Source organism: Ochotona princeps, chromosome 4 (genome assembly GCF_030435755.1).
Source record: "Ochotona princeps isolate mOchPri1 chromosome 4, mOchPri1.hap1, whole genome shotgun sequence".
Taxonomy (NCBI): Eukaryota; Metazoa; Chordata; class Mammalia; order Lagomorpha; family Ochotonidae; genus Ochotona; species Ochotona princeps.
In genome coordinates this window covers 47,754,693-47,775,285 of record NC_080835.1, presented here as the reverse complement: position 1 = coordinate 47,775,285, position 20,593 = coordinate 47,754,693, and the positions used below count along the sequence as shown (strand labels likewise).

Below are 20,593 nucleotides of genomic sequence, written 5' to 3'. Positions count from 1 at the left end.
AGGTCCAGGTTCCTGCCTTCATCCTGGCCTGGCCCTGGATATTATATCCATTTAGCAAGTAAGTTAGTGAATGAAAGATCTCTATTTCTCTCTCTCTCTTTCTGTAACCTTACCTTTCAAATACAAAAAATCTTTTTTAAAAATTGCTCATGAATAAAGCTCTACAAATAATAACTTCCTTAAACTGTACTCCTTCACAAAAATAAAGCCATGATCTAAGCCTCCCCTGAAATTAGCTAGGACCTAACAAGACCAGGCAGAGCTACCTCCAGCCCCTGTCACTAAAGCCAGGTCCATACAATATCAGCCACAGGCTTCTTCTCAGCCAAGCCCTTGCTTGGAAGGTGGCCTGACCCCCAATACGTGCCCATGACCCCACCTCACAAACATCCTGCCTGGACCATGAAGATTCATTAGAGATAAAGCCTGAAATTCAAGTTCCAAGGCTTCTAGAACACCTCTCTCTACATTCTAGGAGAACCCAAGTCCCACTTCAGAGACACTAAAGAACACTGGCTTCCCATCTCAATTTCTCTGCTCCTTCAACTCAGTTCTAACTTTCCCCACCAATGCCTAGGTCTGGTTCCTGCTGGGCTCTGTGGCTTTCTCAGATCAACAAAGGGCTGGCTCCTTCTGGACTGTGGGCAGCCTGGAAGCAAACTGTTCAGAAGATAGATCTGAGATCTTTGGCTCGGTGAGGACAGAGACGTTGAGAGCTTAAGTAGGAGGAGAGCTCCAGCAGAGTGAGCTGGCTGGGAGTCACCCTCCTTGCCCAGGGAACTCTGTACCTAAAGCCGACAGCACCTGCTTCACAGTTTTCCCAGACAAAATTCAGGATCTGTGTCTCTGAGTGGAGAGGATGAAGAGGCAGCTACTGACAATCACCTCCATGGAGGCAGGTTCTGACACCATAGTAGTGCAATTAGCCCCAACAGGTGGCACTGAGGGCAGATGTGGAAGCTGAAAATCTCAGCTGAAAGTGATCCTGCTGTTTAAAACACCAGCCCACCCATTGCACTTTCACAGAGGTCACCTAAATTAACACAAGAAATGGGGGTGGGTGTCAAAAACAAATACCCTGAAAACCGTTAGAATCCAAACAGGCACCAATTGAGACCTATGGCATCTAGAAGCCTCCATCACTCTGCCACCAGCAAGTGCCTCTGCCCCAACAGGACAAGCAAAGGCAAACAGTGGCAGTCTTTGGCTAGGCTGGGCCAGGGATCACAGGCCTGCCATATGTCCAAACCTCTGTCCCTTCTTCTACCCCATTTTGAGCCCAAGAAGAGCTCCAATGTATGTATCGTTCCTGAGCCTTAGACACTGAAAGGTAAGAAAGCTCTGCTTTCCTCAGCAGAAAAATTCCCAAGGAAGCATAGGTCCTCCTGGGTCTGAAAAGGTGTGTTCTTGTCCACTGGATCTTCTACATCTGATTATTATGGTGGTAGGGAACGCCTCCCTCTGTCCTGTTTATTATTGAATTCTTCTTGGTAATAGATGAACTAGGGTTCTCGAATAATTGCTGTTAGATGCACATGGCAAAGACCACTACACAGCTCAACAAGACTCATGTCATAGCCACATTCCGAAGAGAATAAGCTGGAAGATGGGAAGAAATAGTCAACAGGACAGGGTGCTGGCTACCAGAGTGCTCAGGCTCCTTCCTCACACCTGGGAGATGCTGTTGGCCAGGCGGAAAGACATTTTCTTTGCTTTCTCATTCTCCTGAAAGAAAAAAAAAAGTATTATTGGAATTAGTATAGCTAAATTTACAATCTGGTAACAGGAAAAGGCTAAATGTCAAGATGAACATTCTCCAGAGTCAACATGGTTTTATTCTACACCAGCAAATCAACAACAAAACTCACAAAAGTCATTGCATTATGTGCTAAATAGTATCTTAAAGAACTGGGATGGGCTGATCAAACCTTGGCACAGAGGAGGCAGTCTATATATTATAGAATTTAATAGCACTAAACTGATGTTTCAGACCAAACAGATAAGGACCAGTCAAGCAGGGACAAAAGCATTGGGGTCATGATCTGCTGCTTTCCCAAAAACATTAACAGGAAGATGGGCTGGAAATGGAGCAGCTAGGATTCAAACAGGTACTCCAACATGGTACACTGGCATTGTAAGCCCTGGCTGACCTTTCTGTGCCACAACACCAGCCTCCATAACACATTTCAAAAAATCCTTCTTTTCTCCCTTAAACCTAAGTAGACAACAGACACTAGCACCAAGTGCTTCTCTTATGGGCACGAACATCCCAGTGCAATAAAACCAGCACCCACCTACAGTCAGGGCACCTCTTCATTCTGCTAATTTGCAGGGTAGTATAGGCCTCTCGGGGTGGTAACTGTGCCCCTCAATAGTAACTAGAGTTAAGGGGCCCTGTGCTGTCCTGACTTCCCTCATTCTCTAGGGCTGGAGAATGAGGGTTCGTCAGCACTGCTCTCTCTTGTGCTACCTGAGGGGCTTCACTTCTGGGTCACAAGTGCTGCTCAGGTGTCCTCCCACCCTCCCAATCCCCCGCCTGCCCACCTTTACCATGTGTCGCCGCCGCCTCTTGGGCTGGATGCCCTCCTGCATGCAGGGGGGCCACGCAAAGCCCTGGGGAGTGGAACATCCACTCTCACTCGACACCTCCTCGGAGTCAGAATCCTCCTGGCGTGGCTGAGCGAACCGTTTCTCTGGGTAGATTTCCTTCAGCCAGCCCTCAAAGAACACCTCCAGGCAGCGGCCGGCTTCTGCCACCTCTGAATCGGGCTGATGGGACAGGAGAACAGAAGGTCTGGCCTGGTCCCACCAGCCCCTCTCTTCCAGCTCCCTCACATGCTATTCTGACAACAAAAGACCTGACTGGCCCATCCTGCCCTTTCATCCTGGGATGTCTGCAGTCAGGTATTTTATCCCAGGGCTCAGAGTAATCAGTTTGGCAGCAGCTCCTAGGGGTGACCCCAGAAGGCAGCTCAAGATGGCCAGTCACCAGCACCTCCATATTGCTGCTCTCAGTCCAAGCCAAGTCTCAGGCATGGGAGCAAACTTTTAAATACATGCCACAGTACGCCCAGCGGTATGCTCCCAGGTCCTCATGGTGGCCCAGCATCAAAACTGACCCACCCACCGCTACCCAGCCACACTAGCCTTAGGGTCACTGGAGATGGGCAGGAGAGAAATGGATAAGACATACATAATTGAACTTGGCACAGTTCCAGAACATGAGACGCACGTCGGACACCACTTCCTCTGGGGTGGTATAGTGAGCAGGGTCCTTCTTTTGCAGCTTCCTCCGGATGATGGACAGGTCCATGGGCCTCTTGATAATTTGGTAGTAATGCCGGGCCTTGTGGAAGGCAGAGAGGGAGGCAAAAGTTTCCCTCAGAATTGGAGGGAGGAGAGATGGGCAGTGAGTCAGAATGTAAGTGAAAGAAAAACAGGAGGAGAAAGATGAGGAGCAGCGGGAAGAAAAGCACAGAGAAAGAAGGCAAAGAGAAACAGAGAAGCAGGACTGTATCCCTGCTCAGTTGTTACATCTGGTGGAGGGGAGGCTGGCTGGAGCGGCTGTGATGCCCACAGTTAACATCGTCATGACGGCCAGTGGCCATGTTCTGAGCCCAGGGAGGCAGAGGGAGGCCTTCTTACCAGAGGGCTGACGGGTTCGTGGAAGGGCAGGCTGAGGCTGTTGCAGCACAGGGACAGGATGAGCTTCTCACACTTCTGTGGAAATCAGAATTAGCAGAAAGTATAGTTCAGTCTCCCAGGCTAGAGGGAAACTATTGAGAGAAGGAAAAATCACACAAATCCCTACAGGCCAAATTGTCAGGTATGGCCCCTGAGAAAGGTCCTCAGCGGCCTTTCCTCCCCGCCAAAAGCCCCCTGCCCCTATGGGCACAGCAGCAGCCACCCTGGGAAGGGAACTTTGCTCCCCTCACACACCTCCCTACCTTCTGGTCATATATGCTCAGGCCGGGAGGTGCCCGCATTCCAGGCTGGCTATACCGGGCATTCTCACAGTCGTACTCCATCTCTGGCTGGCTCAGGCTGCGGCACAAGGTACAAACCCACTCTCCCCTGTGCGGGCAGGGGAAGCTGTGTTAGGCCTCAATACAGTACCCAAGAGCACCCTTTCCTGTCCCTCAGCCCTGAGACAAAGGCATGATGATAGCACAGGAAACAGGGTCCCCAGCCCTGCCCCTTATAGCACAGATTACTAGCTATAAGTGTGAGAGAACATTAGAAACTCGGGATTTAGTGAGCCCAGAATGATACAAGTTAGGAAGGGGCTGGGGCAGGAATATTATGACAAATGTATATGAGGGAAGAAGCTGAGAACAGAGGAAGCAAAGTCGGACAAACATCTATGCCTGTGCGCAGAAGGCACAGTGTAGTAGGGCCCTTTAATTGACACGTTACAATTCATGTATACCCACAAGAGCGGAGTGAGCCCATTCTGGGAGTTGTGTGGGTCAGGCCAGGAATCGTCACTTCTGGAAAATAACCCTGCCAGCAGCTGGTGGCCCGAGCTGGGCATGACTCACCCTGGGAAGCTGAGCAAGGCTGGCACATGGCAGGAGAGGTGATACACTTTTGGGCAGCGATCACAGCACAGTAACTCCCCCCCATTGAGGCACACAGCACAGAAGTCTTCATTTTCGATTGGGACTGGGGGTCCCTTCTTGGCTCCAGATGCTCGAGGGATGAGTCTATGTTCTTCAGGAGATGTGCCCTCCACCTCTGGTGGCCGCTGCCCAGTCAAAGAAGTGACAGTGACCTTTCTGCCCCCCAGGCCTGCAGTTTGGATGTCATTAGGCAGGCTGTCCTGGCTGACCTGGGGGCAGAAGGGCATCTGAGAGACAGAACACAGCAGCAAGAAGGCACTGAAGGAGGCAAGGTGGGAGTTGAGAGGCCCTGAGCATCTATTCTGAGAGCTCCTAATTGCATGGACAGCTTACTCCTAATGCGCACCTCACAAGCCCCTGGCAGTAAGACATAGTCTGGCCATGCTACAGCCCCCCATCAAGAAGTGCAGGACTGCCTCCTCAACAGAATCCCGGCAGGAACCCAGCAAAGAGAGAGGCTACTGGGCTGGGGAAGTAGCACCTTAATGGACATGCTGGAGGACTCGGTGCCACACTCAATAACCAGCAGGAAGCTCCCATCCTGATCACTCTTCTGTGGCTTCAGCTTGAACACAGGCATCTCTCCAGAGGAGGCAGCACAGATCTTGAGTCGCTCCAGCCTCACATAAGGAATCTTGGGCTCACTGTGGAAGGATCTGTGGTAAGAGACACACCCCTGAATCTCCATGGGGGCCTACTTGGGCCCCACCCTCTGTAAGTCAGGCTCACCCCTGGCCCCCATTCAAAATCTCCTCAATCTAGCCCTCTGCAGGCCCACATTCTGCCCTGCTGCCAGGCCCTGCCTGGCCGGGCCCAATCAGCCACTTAAGGCCCTTTGAGGCAGCCTCCCTAAAGAAAGAGGCCTGCACCAAGGGCTCATACCTCACAGTGCAGGAGCCAGGACATCCTCCCAACCCTCCCTGGGCATTCCACTGAAGGGCCTCGGGATTTTGGAAGACAGTTTGAGGCCAACATCTGCTTCTCATTAAGTCATCCAGCATGCTTACTTCCCATGCCAGCCTCACAGGACTTGAAGTTGGGGGCAGCAGAGCGAGGCTGGCTCAGGGTCTCTGTGTTACCTGATGCTCTGGTTCTTTTTTGTATCCAGTTCTAGGGCTCCTTGTTCAAAATTCTCAAATTCTAAGGCAAATAAACAAATAAATACTCATGACATGCATTCGTGATGACACGCCCTGTCACACACACCTTCCACTAGCATGTGCTGTCTATACTTTTGGCCACAAATTCTTACCTAAATTGTAGTCGTTCGTCATGGTAATATTGCTAGCATGGATCTCCTTCCTGAGAGAGGGGAAATGCCTCCTGCTTTTAAAAAGGTGAGCACAGATAACACTCAGGCTGCCTACAGGCAAGTGCAGCATCAGGCACTGTGGGGCCAGCTTCTCACCCTCACCATCAGCACACAGATCATCTCTCCCAGCACACTGGCGCCACCTGCTTGAGAATCCTCTAGTCCAGGCTTTGCCTGTTTAGCCAAGTGCTCAGATGACAGCACTACCTGAACCCATTGCGTGTGGTGGGCAACAGCCTCCAGAGAGTGCCCCCTTCTGAGCAGCGCAGGCCACACAGTTGAGCAGGAAGCAAGGATGATGCAACAGGAAGGAGGCAATGTACATTTACTGAGTGCCCACTCAGCGCCAGGCACTGCCCCAGGTGCTGTATGTGGATAAGCACGGTCCAGCACATTTAACTTCATTCATAACATGCACCTCACAGGCCCCTCGCAGCAAGGACAAGGTCTAGCTAAGCTACCGTCCCACTTGGAGGCTCAGGAAAGGCCTCACAGCCAGCATCTTGGCAGCAATGAAGAGAAAGCAGAATCTTTAATACTGAAATGCTGTGGATGAGAGTTAATCATACAGGACTGCGTATAGGAAGGATCAATCATTTTTGGTCTTCTAGTGTAAAAAAAATAGGAAAAAAATCTATTTCTTAAGTTTACAATTATTAGATGTATAGAAAATAAACTGGTCATTACAAATTAAAGACACATCACACAATGAATTGAACAAGTCTCAAATGAATACTAGGTAGCTGCCTTCCAAGTTCCCAATCAGACCAGAGAGAGAAACCTTAGTCTACCCCTACTTGAGAAGGGGCAAGGATAATACAGAAAAAAAAAAAAAGAAAAAAGAAAAGAACCAGTCTCCAGTGGTCTAAACTCCCTTTGCAATGAGGCACAACACAACTTGTTAAGTAGAAGGAAAATTCTTGCTATCACACAGGAGGTTATCAAATGATTTCCCTGCAGTAATCTGTGCCCCTTAGCCTATGAAGTAAGTAAGATTAGTTCCACTCACAGAGAAAAACAGATCAGGGAGTTTAGGTATCTCACCCAGGATCAAATATAAACAAAGCTGTTTTTCTAGGTTACATCTGTCTGGCTCTAAGACACACACACACTCTTCTCCATGAAATAATAACCCCTCTAATGGCAAGTCGGCCATGTTCTTCTCCCTGTAACATTCCCCCAGGGCTAGCTCTCTTAGCACAATCTTCATTTCCCCCGCCCCAACTTTAACCCACACCTCCCAGGACTTCCTACTTGGGTAAGGTCACAAAGGAGCCACCCAGCAACAATGAATGAAGAACAGGTGTCAGAGCCTGCCTTGTGGAGAAGAGACCAGAACTCAGCCTCCGAGAGGAGCAGCACTCTCTGAGGCCTGGAGCCTGTCTGCTGGCCTCTATCTCGCCTGCAAGTGATGAGTCCGACTGCTTAAGCCTGTGGGCCACATGAAAGGCAGGCTGTTGGTGTCAGTCTCACCTTTTGGGTTCCGGTACTGCTGCAAAGCCGTGGATGTGTTGATCGCTGGTGTTGGGAGAGGTTTCTTCACAGACAGGTTAATTGGCTCTTCCAGTTCTGAGGAAATTGCCAAGTCCTTGGCAGCCAGTCCAGAAGGTGGAGGGCCTTGTCCCACTAAGTCAGTGAAGCTGGTGGAATCCTCACTCTCCATCTTTCAAAAGTAAAACAACAACAAGAATCAAAGAAGTCAGTCATTTTTGCCATAAGCAGTCTTAGAGCGGTTAGGCTAAGGCCAGGATTCAGCCTTCAAAGGCTAGCCTTTCACCCAGTGACAAGCAGGGGAAGTTGAATGGCGTTTCCCAAGTCTTACCTTACACAGGGCATTCACTAGGGAGCTGTCAGCCCCATCCCCAGGACACAGGCTCCCTGCTGGTCGACCAGAGCCAGGACTGGAGCTGGAGCTGGAGCTGGACCCAGTTTCTGGCTGCATTTCAGGCATCGGAGGTACGCTCTGCAGAGGACGACTGGTCAAACTGGACACAGACTGCATGTGACCAGACATCAGCCTGGACGCGGTCTGAGAGTGATCACTTCTGAGGCTTGCAATGGCCTGGGGGGATTCACTCATTGGGTTAGGCATGGACTGGAAAGTGCCACGCACAAGGCTGGGCACAGTCTGTAGGTGACTGGTTGTCAGGGTGGGCATGGTGTGGTTCTGAACACTCATCAGACTTGGCACAGAATGAGGGGTGCCACTCAGCAGGCTTGGTACTGCTTGGGGAGGTGCAGTGGTGAGGCTGCTCCCACCCTTGATCTGTGGCGGCTCCACAGTCCTTGCCAGCCTGGTAGATGACACCTCCATCTCCAGAGTGTTGGAGAAGCCCATGATGCTGACCGAGGTGGAATGCTGCAGGAGTACAAACAGCATGAAATCAGACAGCAGCTGGGAAAGGTGGGTGGTGGGGAGAAAGGAGACCCTGCCCACAAGAGTCCAGAAGTTTTGAAGAAGTTGGAAAGTCCTGTTCCCATTCCTTACACCAACGAGGCTGTTAGGCTTTGACACAGAAAAGGAGGCACAGGACAAAGATATGGAAGGGTGGGGTGTGTGTAAATGGGCCGGGAGAAGCACTGTGATCTGACCTGAAGGATGTATGTGTACACACACCAGCCACACACACCCCCACTCCCAGTTGTGTAGCAAGGGTCAAAATCAGACTACCTCTAATTTCATATCTATCTCTTAATATACTGTTAGTAGCTTCCCTTCCCTTTAAGGAGTCCTATAGAATACTTTCTGCTACAGAAAAATGCTAAGGGGTTAAAGACTCACATTCTTACCTGCTTCAAGACCTTTTGACTCAGGGAGTCGCAATCAGTCTTAGGGAATCTAAGTCAACTCCAGGGAATTATGAAAGGCTTATTCATACCAATTCCAAGCACCTGAAGCATTTGACACAGGCTCTAACTGAGGCATCTGAAGGTATGTTCTATCCCTAGTATACAGGTACCTACCAAAGACATTCCAAGTCTGAAGCAGTCAACTTCAGAACTGTCACATTTTAATATGATTCCAATCACTGGAGGAGGTAATTCTCTCCTCACCTAACTACTTATCACATAAAACACTGGTTGATAAAGGGTGATAAAAAGACAATAAAGATATAGATTTCTGCATTGAATTGACTAATTTTCAGAAAAAAAGAAACAGACCTAGGAGCCAGCATTAAGCCATCCCATATAAGCACCAGTTCAAGTCCTGGCTGCTTCCACTTTCAATCCAGTTTCCTGCTAATGTGCCTAGGAAAGCAGAGGAAGAAGGCCCAAGTCCTGGGCCCTGTGTCCACATGAGAGAACTGGATAAAGCTGACTTCAGCCTGGGGAAAACTGGCTGCTGACTTCAGCTCCTGAAACTAACCCAGTCACTGTGGCCAATTTAGGGAGTGAAACAATGGAGGGGAGACCTCTCTCTTTCTCTTTCTGTAACTCTGCCTTTCAAAAATATAAAATAAATCTTTAAAGAAAAAGAAACAGATTTGGTGGAGGGGAGTGGGTAATTGGCTCTAAACAGAATCTTCAGGAATGCTTAAACTTGCTAACTCTGCCCTTCTTTTTAAAAGGCAGTAACAGGGCCCGGCAGCGTGGCCTGGCGGCTAAAGTCCTCGCCTTGAGGGCCCCGGGATCCCATATGGGCGCTGGTTCTGATCCTGGCAGCTCCACTTCCCATCCAGCTCCCTGCTTGTGGCCTGGGAAAGCAGTTGAGGACGGCCCAAAGCTTTGGGACACTGCACCCGTGTGGGAGACCCGGAAGAGGTTCCTGGTTCCCAGCTTCGGATTGGCGAGCATCGGCCCATTGCGGCTCACTTGGGGAGTGAATCATCGGATGGAAGATCTTTCTCTCTGTCTCTCCTCCTCTGTGTATATCTGGCTGTAATAAAAAATGAATAAATCTTTCAAAAAAAAAGGCAGTAACAAATTGATATCTCTGAAAATCAAATGGAAAAAATAGGGAGCAAGCACCTCTAAGCTTCCAACATCCCTACCAATTGGCCATTCCTTTCCCCATGTCTGAGGCCTTCAAATTTCCATAGGAAAAGGAACACTTCAAACCGGTACATGGTGAAAGTGCATCCTGGCAAAAAGAAACTGTCCTCAGCTCAGTGGACATCACACTTTGTTACCCAGTCCTGTACGTTACTTCTTCCCAGGAGGAAGCCTTCAGGTGAGCACCCTTCTTCCCATACCTAAGCCCCAACCACTCTCCCCTTAAACATTTCTCTGATACACCCACCACATTCTTCTCTCTATTGAAGGTCTAGCCTATCTTTCTGTCTCCCCCAGACAACAACAGAAGCCTCTCAGTGGAGAATTACTTTAAAAATGCAAATATGATGGTATTACTCCCTTCCACAAAACCATGCAGAGCACTCCATTCATTTTAGGAGAACTGTAAAAATGCCTTACAGGGATTGCCAGGCTACCAGTGACCTGACCTCCAGCCCCGATTATAGCCTCAACTCATACAACAACCCTTTTTCTCTGAACTCCAGTCACTCAGCTCCTGAACCACACCAAGCCCTCCCTCCACCCAGAACCCCCACTCCTTGAGACTGACTATTTCCTATGTGTGGAACATTCTCCTCCCCTACCCGCCCCCCGCCCCGCTCCACTTAGCCCTCAGGACTCAGCTCAACTGCAGTTTTCTGCAACAAAGCCTGCTTTCATTCTCTGGCCACACTAGGGTCTTCCCCTTGATGCTTTCATAATGCCCTGTACTTGTTCTTTTAGTCTCACACAGCACAATCTCTGATATCCTTTGATTAATGGCTTCTTTCCATACTAAAATGTGAATTCTCCTAGCACATGGATTTTGTCTATTTTGTCTATCCAAGAGCAGTGCCTGAATGAATAAATGAATTAATGAGCTATTTACAATTTCAAAACAACAATATGTGACTGCTTATTCCACAAATCTTAAACCAAATGAACAATAGTTTAGTTCTACTAAAAGCTGAGTCCATGAGTCTCTCTAAAGTAATGGTTATTTTTGTATAACTAAAATATATGGAGAATACATTATAGGCAAAGCAATTTGCTAAATGTTTTACATATACTAATCTCATTTAATCCTCACAATAACCATAATAGGGTTGTTGTGAAGGTTAAAAGGAATAATCCATGTAAACATTTACAACACTGGCTGGAATCTTGCAAGTACTCAATCCCAGCTTCTACTGCTGCTATCAAGGTCACTGATATTATTTTGTTGTGGCTCCTATTTTATACTTGAGGGGGAAAAGTGAGGCTGAGAAAGGTATATGGTTTATTATTTTAATATAAAACAGAATTCTGCAAATTTCCATTTGCCTTCACTTGTGCCTGTATGACTAACTGTACAGAAATAGAACTGGGTTTTACAGGTTTACCTTGTACCCAGTATGCTTGATAAACTCACTTCAAAAATTGTGGATTTTCTGTACACGTAAGCCATGTAATCTGTGACTTCTTGCTTTTCTTACTCTTGTTCTTCTTGTTTCACTTCACTAAGACTTTCACATGAGGCTGAACAGAAACAGTGATGGCAGCATGGTCTCATTCCTGTTTTCAAAGGACCCTTTCAGTGTTCCACCACAAAGTGTATTTGATATAGACTTTCTGTGAAGCTAGAATTTAGTTCTATGGTACCGAAGTCACCTTCAGCTTTGCCCTGTGTGTCTGTCCCCATTCCCTGGGTTTACCCTTCACTCTCTCTCACCCTCTGTTCTACAATCTCTTGACCCGTCCCTCATCTTCCTCTTTACCTCACATCTTCTCATTCTCTCTTCCTATTTTTCCTTCCTTCTTACCTGTCTGCTCACCCTTTTCCTTTATTAACTACTTTAGTCAAGCTTATACTTTCTATTCTTAATTCCCTATTTTAAAAGCAGATGAGTTAAATACCTCTTATTTATTTCTACCTCTTATTTATTTCTCCGGAGAAAGGTTTGCTTTTAATATTTTCCTTAACAGTTCAATAGTCTTCAATTAAAAAAAAAAAAAGCTTTAATTTGCTCTCTAGTCTAAGTTTCCAAATAAGAAAGATTGAAGAAAAGGAGGGGTGATAAAAATGCTCAATCCAAGTTGGGTAAATGAAGCATGCAGCCCAGTTTGAGGGACTGAGTCTAGAAATCAATGGTCACGGCAAACATGTCCAGGAAGCAGCCCCAGGCATTCCCCTTGCTTTCCTGGTTGTATAATGCCATAGCTTCTTAAAATTCTATAGTAAGTTCCCTATCTATGTATGAGAATAACTAACAATGACTGCATTCCCTTTCACAATATATAATAGTCTAATCCCATGAGCCAGACTCATTCTCTGTTGAATGTGTACATTTAATTCTGATGCTCATTTCATCTACACATAGATGTCTCTTGGTACAATCCTTGCTCTAACAGTGCTCTAATCAAGAGCACTCCAAGATTCATCTGAGCCTACCCAAACAACAACATTTGGCACTGTATATCACAGTTCGGGCACAAAATAAAATCTCAATAGATGAAACTTCCCAGATAAGCAGGAATGATCACATTTGTGGGACAGAAATTTCGTAACTTGGTTAATTTTTACATATCATGAGATAGGTGTAAATATCACAAGATAGGAGAAGGACAGGCAAACTGTGTTGTTGAAACTCTGTATCTTTGGTTTTTAATAAATTGATTGACTAATTAGCTTATGAGAGAGAGCACACTAACTCTAATCCACTGGTTCACTCCCCAATTTCTCACAACAGCACAGGGATGGACTGAGGCCAAAACTGGTGTCAGAAATTCAATCCAGGCAGGGACCCTGCTACTTGAGCTATCACTGCTGCTTGTGTTAGCAAAGAGGCTGCACTCAGGAGGCAGAGTTTGGCACTCTGACATGGGATGTGGGAATCCAAATTTGGTAGGTATTTGGGGGAATAACCTGTAGGCCAAACACTCACTCCTGCCATGGTTTAATCTAAGATAAGCAGCATGAAACAGCTCCCCTAACACTCAGAAGACAGAATGAAGTCAGAAACACAGTGTAAACTAGATCACACTAGACTGATCTGTTTCGTCTTCACATTTACAGTGAAGTCAATGCTATCAGGGGGTGTGGCAATGCAGGTGGAAGCAGCAGGAATCAGAAACCGCCACAGGAGATGGGACTCAAGAGTTTTCCTTCCTTGCTTGCTTCCTTTTTCTTTCCTTTTTACCTTTCCTCCCTTACTCATTTTTTAATTTTCCTTCCTTCTTTTTTCTTATTTCTTTCTCTTGCCTCACTCCAGCATTTCTGCAGAATATACATAAACATAACAGGATTTACTGATCAAATTTGTCTGTAATTATCCCAGCTACCTCATTTGTGGCTCTGCAGTGAAGAGCTACAAAACATTAAACTGCTGAAAACATAGCATTTATTTAATGTATAGGAAAAAAAAAACAGAGGAGAGCCTCTATCCTATTTGTTGTCAGGGCTACAAAATAAGTCAGGAGCAGACTAAAGGTAAGATGCCCACATCCCACATTAGAGTGCTTGATTCAATCCCTGTCTTTGGCTCCTAGCTTCAGCTTCCCACCCATGCAGCCCTCCTGGGAGGCAGGGGTGATGGCTCAAGTAACTAGGGTCCAGACACCCTCGTGGGAATACCGGATTGCATTCCCAGCCTGGCTTTTATCAGGGCTGTTACTGTTGCAGGTATGTGGGGGAATAAACCAGTGAATGAGAGTGTCTGCTCAAATTTTCTCTCTCTCTCTCTCTCTCTCTCTCTCTCTCTCACTCACTCATTCTGAGTCTGTCTCTAATATACGTTTTGTTTTAAAGGTGAGTGGGATCATGGGTAGTTCCAACTCTTAGGACAAGGAAAGCAAGCTGAGACTCTAAGAACTGGAAATAAGGAAAGGACTTCTGGAGACCTGTTAAAATTGGAGAAAGACCTGGAACTCGGCCACAGTGGCTGACGTTTGGTACCTCACATACAGAAGGAGTTCATCTGCCAAAGATGCTGCTGCTGCCCCTGCTCTCCAGCACCAGCACTGCTCAGAGGTCACATGAGAGCAGACCGGAGTGTGCGTCTAGCTATAAGGTCTGTATCCAGGGATCACTGACACTTTCAAGTTATCAACTATGTAACTGATGCACTGACTTCACCTTCATGTATAAAACCTTCAGATTTTATGAAGGAGAATATGTATTTTGAGGTTTGCAAGTAACAAGAAATGGTTCCCTAGTTCAGATAGAAGTATCAAAATGTCAAAAAAAAATCACACTGATAATCAGCTCAGGTCATCTTTGGGGGATGAAGGAGACAGCCGGAGCCTAAAGAGCCTTCTCTTCCCACCCTTGACTGGCCATTTCCTCATCTGCTCCTAATTTTCTTCTCCCACACTGTATGTTCATGTTCCTTTCTTTTTCCTCTTCTCTTTCATATGTTTATCTCTTTCTCCTAAACTGTCACTTGCCTGAGTTAATCTCTCACTTATAATCTACTCCACCTACCTGTATTTATCACTTGCCCGATCTATAACCTCCCTAAATAGTCTTTCAACTCCTTTTATCAGTCACCCGTGCAACCCTTCGTCTAGCTAAGCTGTCTTCCAGCTGGTCTGTGCTCTATTGCTTGTTGCTCTCCTGTTCCTTACTCTCAGCACCCAAATCCTTTTTGGAGTTCTATGTGTTGACATTATTATTCTAAAGACTGCCACCAAAATTCGGAAATAATACTGTGTGGTTTTTTTTTCTATGTGTAACAGGAAGGGAAATTGAGACATAGAGCAATTACCCAGATCTCCCAAACTCATACAAGCCCAACACTGGGAATCTGGACTCAACCTTGAAACTTTGCTGGCTGATTTTGTGCCATTAGCTAGAAAGCTAGGCCCTTAGTAAGAAACAACTGAGAAGTCAATAAACAGACACTTAGTGCACATGCCCTGAGTTTAATGTCAGTTTCACATTCTTACAGCTAGATAATGTTGCCAAGGATATAGTAGTGCAGGCAGAGCAGTGTTCCACGTAAATAAGCTTTGCAAGATATCTGAAACATAACTCTTTCAACACAAAATACAAATGGCTTACATCATTTTAAATGGGAGTTTTTAAAACACTTCATCTACTATCCTGTCTTATTAAATAGAGTACCTCGAGCCCAGTGAGGATATTCCTGAGTGACAGCATGAAGTTTCACTGAACTACCAAGTAATTCAATGCTGCTCTTGGAAACTTCAGAATGCAGAGCTTAGGTTGTCCTCCCCCACCCCTTTTTTTTATAATGACAGTTAATCTTAGTTTACTTCTGTTCCCACAGAATATATTTTAGCAAAAAATGATTGCTGATCACGATTTTGATTACAGAACACATGTGTTTGAAAGTACCAGTGTTTTAGAGAACACTGGGAAATGTTACCATTTTGCTAACTGGAACCTGCTTGTGCTTGGTGTCTAGCTCCCAGATGAGTGTATTAACAAAGTTGGAAGAGAGAGATCTGAAGCCCCATAAGCTTTACTCCAGCCCCATCTGATCAGTGTTGCAAGAGTCGGTGTTACTGAATTGCTTTTTAATATAATCCAGGCATTAGCTTATCCTTTCCTTGAATGACCTCATCCTGGGTGGCACTTTTACAGGTGGTGTTTGTTGTCATCTGTCATTATAGAAGTCCTAGCTCCATGCTCCCAACCTGCTATTGCTATAATGGAGGAAAACCAGAAATTTACAAAGAGAACCATATACTAAAGCAGGCTGGATCAATAAGGCTGACAGGATACCTGACTGGGGCTTATGACCTCACACGGACTATAATGCATGGAATTGATGACATCTGTGTCTGCTGTTGCTCCCATGTTCTTCCTGGTCACCTCTGGCTTCAGGTTTTCATTCCAGAAGGTAAAAATGCAGTGGGAGACGGGACCAAAGATTTAACAATTGTGCCTTGGAAACAAAGTGAAGTCCTTCACTCTGGCTGAGGAAATAGATGAGGACACAAGGATAGAGCTGAACTGAATTAAATGATTAAGTCCTTGAACGACAGGACCTGGCAGCAGCCAGGTATTTGGAGACTATGAAGGCAGGATACACAATACAAGAACTTTCTCATAGACGTCAGGGTTCAGCATATGAGTTTCAAGTCATTTCCATATCTCTGGGATTTAATTTCCTACCCCAATAGATTTAATCTGAATCTCACTAAGTTGTTATAAGAAGCAAATGAAGAGCTCAGGCATCCAGGCATAAAACACCATCTACCTCAGTTGTCATCCTTTCCTCTTCTGATCATTCTTAATATTCTGCATCACAAGAATCCTACTACTTTACTTTCATCTACTGGAAGTTGATTCCAGACTCCTCTTGAGCAATGCACAGCATCTTGCAAGTCCCAAAGTCTTCTGTTGAAGATCTGGAGCTAACGGATGAGCAGCAGCAGAGGCCGTTCTTGCAGTTGAACTGTGGCTCAGGCGCAGCTCTTTGTGATGCATACAGCTTTGTTTCATGAGAGCTCTGATAAAGAATCAGGTGTATTTTTCAGTAGTTGACTAGTTCACGAGTATAAATGAAGCTCTCAAAATGTCTTCTAATTTCACTTGGGTTGTAAGGGAGTCTTTCGTACAGTTGTAACCAAGATTTTCCTTCAGAGTGGCTGAACCAAGACTAGAAGGTGTGGGCAATATCTAGTAGAATCAAAATGTCCAAATTCATTGCAAAAATATCCTGTAGGATTCAGGCAAAGTGGTGGGATAAGCTTCTCCTGAGATTTCAAAGCTCATGTCACATTTGAGAATTTTCACATCCCACTTTCAGTCACAATCTGTTTTCACCAATAAGCATTCAGAACCAGCTCCAACATACTTGCAGGGAGATATTCCACCTTAATCAAAGCCTCCATTGTGCTGACAGGGAGCTAGTATGGACACACAGAGACGTCGGGGCCACTTGTTCCTCCGGTCTGTGACCTTTAAACAGGTGTCTGACTTCCTGACACTCAGAGGCCAACACAGGCTAAAGACCAAAAAACCCCTACCAGATGTTAGGTATTAAGATCTCCCTTCAGCAAGGTCTCAGGCTAATTAAAGATTCAAATAAAGACAGGAAAATCCATCAGGTGAGAGACCAAATGGAGCCCTACTTCCCCTACTGCAGTGCACAGAGCGGCAATCTAACCCAGGCACTGAGCACAAGCATGAATCAGGAACCTGCAGTCTGGTTCCTAATTCTAACATGGCCCATATTGGCTGTGTAACATTAGATGGGTTACTTAATCTCTCTGTGTCTCAGTTTCCACATCTTTCAAAACGAAATAGTATGGTGGCTTCCTCACAACCTTGTTAATATACACAAAGAAATGCAATGGAATAATCCATGTAAAAACCAATGAAAAGAAAAATACTGCACAAAATGTTGTCATTCCATGAAAAGAGATTCTGAAATGTTGCTAGGTAGCCTCAGACTTCAAACCTCTACCCGGCCCCAGCTCCAAGCCCTTCTTCTCAATGCAGTCACTTTGGGTATAACCAGTGGCTCTCTGTCAAGGCTGACCTCTTAATGCAGAGCGTCCTCCAGGCCACAAAACTTCTTCAACATAGGAGTGCAAGCCATTAAGAAACCTACAAGCAACTGAAACATATCAGGCTATCTATGGCCCTCTGCATGAGTCTGAGTCAGTAAGATCAAGGGCAACAAAAACTGAGAAATTCATGTCTAGGATATTTGCTAACCCCCCCGTCAACCCTTGTGCTCAGAGAGCACTGTGGGCCACTCACACAGGCAGCACAGACTCCACACTTCTAAGCCCTCACCTCCTTCCCTCTATACTGTGTGCCAGAAGGCCACCGGGCCTCATCAGATGAGCATTCAGGGCATGGCTTCCATGAGCACTTGAGCACTGCCAAGCTCTATACTTACTTCTGAACTACCAACACCTACAGCTACAGCTATATCCTTCCAGTCACTTCTGAGATGTCTTCCATGGGGTAACACCAGTAGCTTAAAGCTTAACACAGTCTGTCCTAAACATGCCTTTTCCCCCATGTTCCCATCAAGAGAGACCTGAGTGTGGAGTTAAAGTACTCCCTCTGCCTCATCTTCTATCATCAGACACAATCCAATGCTCCCGGGACCTGACCTGCTGAGATCCTCGTCTCCATTCCTATCATTACCAATTGCATTTAGCCTTCTATTCCTCTATATTCTGATCTCCCTCAGAACGGCACAAGAAACCTTTGAAATTAAGCCATGTCCCTCCTTGCTGGAAATTCTTCATTCACTCATAGCCTCTACTACCAAAGCCCAACTTCAAACCATATTTTAGAAGGTCTTCCAATCTCTCCAGTTTGAATCACTCTCCATCCCCAGGGTTTTTACCTGTTATCTCCAAGCTAAATTATCCAAATTCCACTAAGTGTCCCAGGCTTTCTCTCACTTTTAGACATTCCTACTTGCCTTCCCCTTCAACTGTTTGTTCTATCTCTTCCCTCTCCACTAAGCCAACGTCCCCTCCTCTCATTTTTAAAAAATATCTGCTTTATTTATTTGAAAGGCAGGGGTAAGAAAAGGAGAGAGAGAGAGAGAGAGAGAGAGAGAGAGAGAGAGAGAGATCTTATACCTGCTGGTTCACTGCCCACATGAGCACAATGCACAGCACTGAGACAGATCAAAGTCAGAACCCAAGAACTCCATCCAGGTCTCCCAGAACCCAAGAACTCCATCCAGGTCTCCAACACAGGGTGGCAGAGGTCCAAGGCCTTCCTGTGTGCTTTAGGAAGGAGTCAGGTCAGAAGCAGAGCAGCTAGAACTCAAAAACTACACTCCTATACAGAATGCCAGTATCACAGGCAGTAACTTAATCCACTATACCATAATGCCACACACACCCACAAAAACATGTTTGAAAGCATCTCCTCCAGCTAGGCATTTGACCTAGTGGTTAGGACCCCTACATCCTACATAAGAGTACCTGGTTTTAATACTCAGCTCTGGCAGCCTACTTCAGCTTCCTGCCAGTGCAATCTGGGAGGCAGTAGTGGTAGCTTAAGTAATTGGGTTCTTGCCACCCAAGTAGGAGACGGATGGAGTTCCCAGCTCTGACTTGGACTGGGCTCAATCACTGTAATCATTTGAGGTGTGAACCAGCAGATGACAGCTTTCTGTCGCTATGCCTCCTGAATAACAAAAACAAATAAAAATGTTCTCTAGGACATGTTCTATGAACAGCCTCTTCTCTCATAGAGAGGAACACCACTGGAGCACACCTCAATGACTGTCATAGCACTTTATCATAGTCTGTTGTTATTGCCTAGTTAACACCCTTTCCCACAAAATGGTAAGCTCCAGTGCATGAGCATTTTATTCGTTAGTGTGTACACATAAGAGATACAAACAAAAATACTTAGAGACACACGTGTAGATTGAATAGTCTTAATCCGAAAGTACAAAATCCAAGTAACACCACAAATAGAAAATTTCACACCTAATCTCATATGATGGGTAATGCAAAAACACAGGTAACTAGTATTTTTATTATATAAGGTTATCTTAAGGCTATGTATATAAGGTATATACATGAAAGGTTGGCTTTATGGCATTGTACCTTAAAGCTGCAATCTCCAGTGCCAGTATCCTATATAGACATCAGTCTGAGTTCCAACTACTCCATTCCTAATCTTGCTCCCTGATAATGCACCAGACAAAGCTGTGGAAGATGGCTCCAGTCTTCTATGTGGGAGAACTGGATGGAGTTCTAGGCTCTTGGCTTCAATCTTGTGGCCATTTAGGAAATAAACTATAGATAAAGATTTCTCTCTCTCTCTCTCTCTCTCTCTCTCTCTCTCTCTCTCTCTCTAACTCTGCCTTTCAAATATTTTTTAATTTAAAAAGGTATACACACGGGCTCGGCAGCATGGCCTGGTGGCTAAGGTCCTTGCCTTGATCCCATGTGGCCGCTGGTTCTAGTCCCGGCAGCTCCACTTCCTCTCTATCTCTCCTCCTTTCAGTATATCTGACTTTGTAATGAAAATAAAATAAATCTTTTTAAAAAAAAAGGTATACACACAACAAATTTTGTACTTATACTTGGGTCTCATCCTTAATCAAAATCCCAAACTTTTTGAATAAAGAATATTCAACATATTTCTTACATTGAATAAATAAATAAATGGGCTGACAGGTGGCTGAGTCAAATATAAGAAGCTAAGCCTCTAGGACAGGTACAAAAAAAAAGCTATTAATTATATTAGGCCTTCTTGAAACTTCAAGCATTGTCAGGAACTGCCAAGTTGTCATTTATGCTAACCCTTCTCTTTAAAAAATTTTTTTATTTATATGTATTTTTATCACACAGGCAGATTTACAGAGAGAAGGAGAGACAGAGAAAAATCTTTCATCTACTGGTTCACTCCCCAAATGGCCACAATGGCCACAGCTGAGCCGATCTGAAGCCAGGAGCTTCTTCTGGGTCTCCCATGTGGATGCAGGATCCCAAGGCTCTGGGCCACCCTCCACTGCTTTCCCAGGCCACAAACAGGGAGCTGGATGAGAAGTGGAGCAGCAGGGACACAAACCAGTGCCCATATGGGATTCCAGAGCTTGCAGGGGGAGGACTAGCCAATTGAGCCATTGCATTGCACTGGGCCCTAACCCTTCTATTTCTTTACTTTGGTGGGGAGAGAGGCAGAGAGTAATGAGGAGAGGGGGAGAAGGGTGAGGGGAGGGAG

General features: G+C 45.8%; 1 protein-coding gene across 11 annotated transcripts in view; it reads right to left on the bottom strand.

Moving 5' to 3' along the window:
- Positions 1–1,557: 1,557 nt before the first annotated feature.
- Positions 1,558–20,593, bottom strand: part of TRIM66 (tripartite motif containing 66) — a 57,745-nt gene continuing 38,709 nt past the window's right edge. For 7 of the 11 annotated variants that reach the window (XM_058663415.1, XM_058663418.1, XM_058663421.1 and 4 more), the window contains 10 exons: positions 7,757–8,293; positions 7,408–7,597; positions 5,702–5,762; positions 5,104–5,278; positions 4,542–4,831; positions 3,948–4,074; positions 3,646–3,720; positions 3,194–3,346; positions 2,545–2,769; positions 1,558–1,725 (listed from right to left, as the gene is read on the bottom strand). In XM_058663415.1, coding sequence (XP_058519398.1) covers positions 1,666–1,725; positions 2,545–2,769; positions 3,194–3,346; positions 3,646–3,720; positions 3,948–4,074; positions 4,542–4,831; positions 5,104–5,278; positions 5,702–5,762; positions 7,408–7,597; positions 7,757–8,293 — 1,893 coding nt within the window. In that variant the 3' untranslated portion in view covers positions 1,558–1,665. The remainder of the gene's footprint in view (positions 1,726–2,544; positions 2,770–3,193; positions 3,347–3,645; positions 3,721–3,947; positions 4,075–4,541; positions 4,832–5,103; positions 5,279–5,701; positions 5,763–7,407; positions 7,598–7,756; positions 8,294–20,593) is intronic. The other 4 variants (XM_058663417.1, XM_058663419.1, XM_058663420.1 and 1 more) reach the window with 3 other exon arrangements.